This window comes from Setaria italica, chromosome III (assembly GCF_000263155.2).
Source record: "Setaria italica strain Yugu1 chromosome III, Setaria_italica_v2.0, whole genome shotgun sequence".
Lineage (NCBI taxonomy): Eukaryota > Viridiplantae > Streptophyta > Magnoliopsida > Poales > Poaceae > Setaria > Setaria italica.
Window position 1 is genome coordinate 47,210,576 of NC_028452.1, and position 7,657 is coordinate 47,218,232.

The 7,657-nt window shown below is 48.7% G+C and overlaps 1 protein-coding gene across 1 annotated transcript; it reads right to left on the reverse strand.

Moving 5' to 3' along the window:
* Positions 1 to 5,844: 5,844 nt before the first annotated feature.
* Positions 5,845 to 7,339, reverse strand: LOC101770129 (zinc finger protein 1). Its single transcript, XM_004962962.3, has one exon. The coding sequence runs from the start codon at positions 6,913 to 6,915 to the stop codon at positions 6,142 to 6,144; it is 774 nt and encodes a 257-aa protein (XP_004963019.1). The 5' UTR covers positions 6,916 to 7,339; the 3' UTR covers positions 5,845 to 6,141.
* Between the last annotated feature and the right edge of the window lie 318 nt (positions 7,340 to 7,657).

Consider the following 7,657-nt stretch of genomic DNA (forward strand, 5'->3'; position numbering starts at 1 on the left):
TACGTGTGATCGGTCTCTGGAACTTTGCCAATTGTCACACACGGGCATCGATAGTCTGAAGATACAGCATCGATGCATGATGCATCGGGCAATCATTGGGCTACGTTGAGAATTGAGATCGATCATCGATCTACACGACGGATCCAGCAGAGTACGTGCTGGTACATTGCAAACAGACATGTCTGTCTCTGTCTTTGTGACCGATCGAGGTGTGTGACTGTGCGTAGATACTGGATATCATCCACATGGGTTCTCATCGAGAGAAAATTCAGACAAGTCACCAGGGATGATGGATCGTCCATGCATCACGGTCATCTGATCCTCCTGATCTCCATCCCAAGATTACATGCGTGATCGATTGTGCTTTCTTTAGATCTCATACCGGGTGTGGACAAGTGAGCAAACACGAGTCCGGGACTGTGCATCCATGTTCATGGATGTGGATTATTGAGGTAGCTGGGCAGGTCCAGTTGGGAACAGTGCCAGGACTGGATTCTGCTGCAGCTGGGGTTACAGCTTATTCGTCCTCGGAGCAACTGGTAATCTGGCTTCATATTGGTGACACTCTAGATGCATGAATGTGTCGCCTGCAGCTGCATTGGTCCCTGCAGGCATGGAGACGTGCGAATGAGAGTCCAACGCATCACACATGCACCCAACACCTTTTTGCTGATGATTGTTGCACCCAACCCAATCCAATCCACATGCAGTACATTGTAGGTTCTGTAGTAGGACACTGACCACATCTCAACTGGAGTTGGGTGACCATTCACTACTGCAGGCCATAACGATAATTTAATCTTTTTCTTGGTCTAATCCAGCTAAAATGTAATGCTGAGCATATCACGTCACGCTTTGCTGATGATTTCCATGTACGTCCAGGAGCCTGGGTCTACGCTAGCTGAACGTCATGATGCAGTACACCATGAGGCGTTTAACTTTGAACTTTTAAACCATCATAATTAGTCTTAAGAAAGACTGATTTCAATTGATTATTTGTAAGAAAATTCAACTAGTTCTTAGACATAATTTTTTACAGTGACCAAATTAACTAAATATTTTAGTTTAACCAATCAATTAACTACTCCTTTTAGGGAGGATTAATTAATTACTCAGGCCTTATTCCCGTCCCTGGGCCTGAAGTGGAATTGCTGCGGCCCAAAGAAGAAAAGTGGACTGCTGAGGCACAAAGGGAATCCTATGGGCTGTTTTATGGAAAGATATGCTAGGCCGCGCTTATGGGCTGTAATAGTGATAGGTTTGTGTCCAACACGATAGCATGGCCCGGCTCTGCACCCCATAGATTATCTGCAAACCCCTGGAATTGGCACAGGATTTGTGCCATACTGCTAAGCCAAGGCAGGTGAGCCGGTGGAGACCAATACAAAAAAATGGGCACCGCAACGTAGCAACTCATACCTTTCTCGGCCTTTTGGCTAAGATCAAGTGTAGTATCTGTTCTTATCAGTTTAATATCTGATATGTGAGGCACCGCCTCACAATGATATTAAATTTATTTTTTGTGGGGGAGTATTCACTATAGTGGCTTGCCACTAGAATCCTCATGTGTCGCCTAGGTGTTGCACTATAACCTAGGTTGGGCGCACCCCAACCAAAACAAACTTCAAATTTTATTAGGAAAGGGAAATAAATGAATTTCAATTTGAAGTTTATGGAAGAACAACACAACTTCAAACTTCTGGTAAGCAGCATCATGCCACCGTAGCAGAGTATTAGAAATTGCTCGCCATGGAAATGAGAACATCCACTGTTTCCTGTAAAAAATTATAACACAATTTATGGAAGAACAGCACAACCCATGGAAATGAGAACATCCACTGCTTCCTGTAAAAGAAATTGTAATACAGTTTATGGAAGAACAACACAACCAGAACAGATTGATGCTGCTTACTTTGCGAAGAACAATAATCAATAGGATGTCAGACATGTCCCCAATAATTAATAACGCACAAATAGGATGTCAGACATGTCCCAATAATTAATAACGCACGGGCATATCACCAACTACTGAATAGGCGCAATGCACACAGACTTCCAGACAATTAGAGAAAGGAACATATTGCAATATGTTTAACCGAGGGACGGGTATGAACCTCTAGCAAGCCAGGTTGATCAAGCTCCACCCTCCATGATCATTGCGATATACTGATTGACTCACTACATGATCTTCAACAGCTTATCCACAAAGGTAGGCAGTGGGAGGACCTGATGGTGTAACAAATTCAGAAACATTTAGAATTCAGTTTCTTGGCCAAAATAAAGTAATCAGGCAATGAAGTGTGTCTCCACTAATGTGTTTCACTAATAAAATTTATGTTTCCATCTGCATATAGACTTCACCACAATGAACAAAGTTGAAATCACATATTAATCAGTCGATCCGTTCATAACTCAAAAGACAAGTATTTTTGACAAATCATCACTAAATTCTGAACAGAAAACAGAGGGGAAAGGAAGAGGCAGATTGGAACTCATAGGAATCAATGCCAACAGTGGAAACGACGGCTACCATAAGACTGCGGTCACAGCAGACCAGCAGCCTCCTAGCGGCGGTGTGCATGGTGCACAAGCAACAGATTGGGTAATGTTTCATAAAACTGCAACAAGTCCTTACATCAAAGCAATCGAGTTCTAACATCACCTCCCATATCTCAGGCAACATTTATGAAGGTCATGCTTTAAAATTATTGTGAAAAAAGGAACTAAGCAACTCCTAGAATTTAACACTATTCAATAAGTACTCTTTTTGTTATTTTATAGAATACAAAAAAATGTAGAAGTATCATACCTGGAGTACATCTAAAAATGGCTTATGGAATCTCTCCATGCTGAACGTAAACAAAATGGTTTATATTTCTCCCTTGAACAATGGATTTCAGATAGTATGCATGATCTCACGGTGCCATTATTGGATGATTTTGTTAAGCTTTGGGGACTGATTGAGGAGGTCCAGTTTGATCATGGTGCCACAGAGCCAGACACAATACTCTGGACAAGAACTGCTTCAGGTGAATATTCAGCAAGATCGGCATACGACATGCAATTTGAAGGTGGTGTCCTCTCGTCGTTCCCAAAGACGGTTTGGAAGGTCTGGGCACCTTCCAGGTGCAAGTTTTTCGTGTGGTTGCTCCTACAGAACAGAGTCTGTATAGCTGATAGGCTGCTGCTTCTCAGAGAATGGCTTAACTCGTACTGTCCTCTGCCAGATGTGTTACAGAAGTCTTAAGACAGCACATCACCTCTTCGTCAAGTGTCCAGTTTCTTCTTCCATTTGACAGGCAGTCGGCAGCTGGTGCCGTCGCGCCTCTCTGCAACCTAATGCTTGGAACAAAGAGGTTGATCTGGTGGGTTGGTTCCATGATTTTGGCTGGAAGTGCTATGGATCGACGCTGCTACAAAAGGAACTCGTTCCATGGCAATTCTGGTAGCGCGGACGATATGGTGCGAGCGAAACAACAGAATTTTCAACAATCAGGAGAAGCCGATCGCCAAGCTTGTTGAGGAGGATGTCAAGGATGCTGCTCGCCTGTGGTGTGTGGCTGGAGCCAAGCATTTGGCTGTCATAGTTGATGCATCAAGCCGCGAGTAATCGCTGTAATGATTTTTTCTTCCTTTGTTGCGGGGCTATTCCGATGCCCCGGCCTGTCCATTAGGATCTAAAACTTGGCATCTCTGGTGCCTGTAATTGCTTCCCTTCTTATTAATTAACGACGGGAATCATTCCGGGTCTTTCAAAAAAAAATACTCCCTCCATTCTTAAATATATGATGCCGTTGACTTTTTATGTTAATTTTGACCACCAATATTTATTGAACGAGTTAGTTAACTAAAGTAAAATGTGTATCACTATGTCTATTGTCAAATGTACTTTAGATTTAACTTGTAGGTTTATCTATTTGCAAAAATATTTGTAGAAAAGATGAATAGTCAAACAAATGAAAAAACGGAAATGCTAGGCTACGGGCGTCCGGTATCCGGACGCTCCACCAGGCCCACCTCATTCTCGTCCACACATTCGTTTCCACTGACAGCCATATCTTATCCTCTGCTCCTTCTGCTCTTTATCCTCTGCGCTCCTCACCGCCGTTGCAGCCTTCCTTCTCATCCCCGCATCAATCCCGTGCTGCAGATGGAGGCTGAGGTGGATGCCTAGGTGGGTGCACTCCCCTACCCCAGCGACCTCGTCCCCCACCCCGGCATCCTTCTTGCCCACCCCGGCGGCGCCCCTCCCCCACTCCGACGTCCTCACCCACCGGGAGCGCCCAACGCCCGCGGATCCGATAGCCCTCTTCCCGATCCCAGTGAGATCCAAGCAAGCCCCTTACCCTCCCCTACCCCGGCCGGTGGCGCCCTCCCCATATCCGGTAGCGTCTCCTCTCCTTCGGCCGACGACGAGCAGGCTAGTCATCATGGATCTGAGCGGGCTCCGTCTCCTCCGCGTGATGCTCGACGTTGTAGCGAACCGGAGCAGCAGAAGCTCGCGCCTACTGACGGCTCCATGTTGCAATAGGTACCTCCTGGTGTTGCATTAGTTATTTTGGGATGTTGCAACAGTGGCTTTTGATGTTTCATCTGTTTTGCAACAGTCCAACTTGCCAGCAATCGGGTGTTGCACCAACTTATTCATGATGTTGCATATAGTTGTTTTCTTTGTTTCGATCCCTTATTCTTTCGTTGTTGCAATGTTGTAAGAGATGCTTTTTATGTTGTTGCAATATGTCTGTTTTGAATGTTGCACGAAGCGGTTCGAGATGTTTCATGCTCGTAAAGGTATTGCAATCCTCGTGTTGCAAGTGTTGATTTTTGATGTTTCGATAGTTATTGTTCAATGTTGCGACGGAGCGTCCGATAAAAAAAATTATCGGACGTCCAGGCGCTAGTACGTCCGATGAAAAAAAATATAAACGGCATTCGAACGGAGGGAGTGCGAGTATGTTGACGTAGTCCGTGCATCATCTCCCACAGTTTGACTTCCGCGAGGGTAGAAATACTCGGACGGTTGACTAGACTATAATAGTTAATACTCCGATCCAGCCAACACCGATCATTTACGCCTAACCGGTGGTTTAGCAGCAGGAATTAGTTTAAGCTATCGCAAAGAAAAGAAAAACTACAAACAGTTAAAGCTATATATATAGCTCGCAGTAAAAACATGAGATTACGCCCCTAACCGGTGGTTTAGCAGCTGGAATTACTAGTTGATCAGGACGACTGATCACTGCACGCACAGCCATCCCATGTCGGTTGCATTGCAATGCACGCTGACCGACCCATGCATGCCCGCAATCGCTGGCCAACACGCATCCTTACGACTGCCGTGTATACCAGAGCTGAGCTGCTACACTTTTTTGGCCTTTCCGTCCGGCAACCAAAAGCATGCAGCGACTTGTCCAAACCGGAACGTGTCAAATCAAAGATCGATCGGAAACAGATAAAAAGATCACCACGAGTTCGCGTTCTTCTTTGTCTTTGGATTTCCTTGCAAGGAGTATCTCTCCGCCATCTGGAATGGACGAATGGTTGGTCGATCACTCTCTTGGGAACAGCCGTGTCACGGTACGGTACCGGTATGTACAAGTTGACAACGTACACACACGTACACGTGCCTGCTTTGACGGAGCCTAAGTGTGCACGCAAGCTAGCCCAAGTGCAATACTTCTCGTGATCCATTGTATTGCCAGGCTCACACGGCAAGCAACTGCCTTATCTCACTCCATGCATCACATGCTTGGTACTACATACTAGTCGTATACTACTTCTGCAATTAGGGAATGTTTGATTCCACTGACTTATTTTTAGCACCCATCACATCAAATGTTTAGATACACACGCACTTTAATTCGATTTTATTATATTTATATACATACATATATCCTATATGCACAGTACTATACACCAATGAAAGAATCGATCCTTTGACTATCTAGCTACTATTCCCTATAGGCTACCTAAATAATGAACAATGAAGACTATGTATGATGAACAGTAGTGCCTATGCATGTACACAAATAAACCAATTCCACCAATCACCACCACCACCCAGGCTATCAACAAGTATAACTGAGCTGAGCTAACTAATCACCGAAAAAATCAAGCTGATGCTTGATCAGCGCCAACAGATCAAGCCGGGATCATGAACCGGGGCTTCTTGAAGGCGATCGGGCTGAGCACCTCCTCCTCCTCCTCCGGCGCCGCCGCGCACCGCTCCGGGATTTCCGGTAGCGCCGGCAGGTTGAGGTCGAAGCCGCCGGCAGCCGTCGTCGTCGACGAGACGCGGGTGGTGGCCGCGGACGACGAGGCGGAGCGCGCGGGCGCGGCGGCGCTGCCAATGGTGCCGTCGTAGTGGCAGCGCTTGTGGCCGCCCAGCGCCTGCCCCGTCGGGAACGCCTTCCCGCACACGTTGCACTCGTGCGCCGCCGCCTTGGCCTCGGCGGACGAGGACGGCGCCGGCGCTGGCGCGGGCGCCGCGTGCTGCTTCGCGTCCTCGTCCCGGATCAGGCTCCCGGCCGGCGAGACCGGAGGCTTGGCGCGGTGGCTGGCCTTGTGGCCGCCGAGCGCCTGGTAGGACGGGAACGCCTTGCCGCAGACGGAGCACGCGTGCAGCTCCTGCGGCGGCGGCGGCGCGGGGGCCGCAACGTCGCGGCGGCCGCTCGCCATCGTGACGAGGCAGAGCGCCAGGTACTCCTCCTCCGTGGGCTCCCTAGGCAGCATCGCGCCCTGCAGCAGCTGCTGCCGCCGCCGCCTGGAGCGCTTCCGCTTGGCCCACCCATCGGCGCCCTCCCGCGCCGTGGAAGACGCCTCCTCCTCGCTGCTCGTCGCCGCCGCCACATCCGGCGGCCTGCTGCTGATCGGCGACGGCATCACCGCCGCGTCAAGAACCGCCTCGACCGCCATCGATCGGTCGATCCCAAGCAGCTGTGTTTCTTCTCCAGCACTTGGTGAGCAAGCAAGCTTAGCCACGAAAGCAAATAGAGAGGAGGAGGAGAAGAAGGGAGCAGTTGCTTGTGGAAGTGATAGTGAGTGGAAGAGTAGGGCAAGGGAGTGGTGGCTTTATACGAGCTAGCTTGATACTACGGGATGGATGAGGAAGTGTCCCGGGGTCAAACACTCTAGCGGATGGCGATCGATATGATGCCTCCAACTCGGTTCCACGCCTCGGATGACGACACGTGTGAGGAATGAAGTACTACCGGAGGAGATCACTGAGAAACGAGTAGAGTGGAGTAGCTGCCAGCTATGGAAGAGGGAAGAGAGGAAGAGGAGTGATGGGGTTGTTAACTCTAGCTGGCGGATGGAGGAGAAACTTAGCCTCGACTGCTTGCCGGTTTGGGCAGCAGGATGAAGGAAAGGAAAGGATCAAGGGATCAAAGGGAAGGTTGGTGGAAGCTCCTGAGGGCGACCGGACCTGGTCCACGCGATGGAAAAGTCGGCGTGGAATGGCGCGGGAGAGACGGGCGGCGCCAACTGCCCAACCGCCTGCGGCCTGCCAAAAGGATATGCAGGCACACATGCTGACGTGTTGGCGCGTGAGGCATGACGTCGATTGTCAGTGCCTCCATGGCGAAGCATTGGCACAGAACAGCGGACTCATTGAAGTATATCTGAAACCAGAGTGGGCATTCTTCATCGAACATAG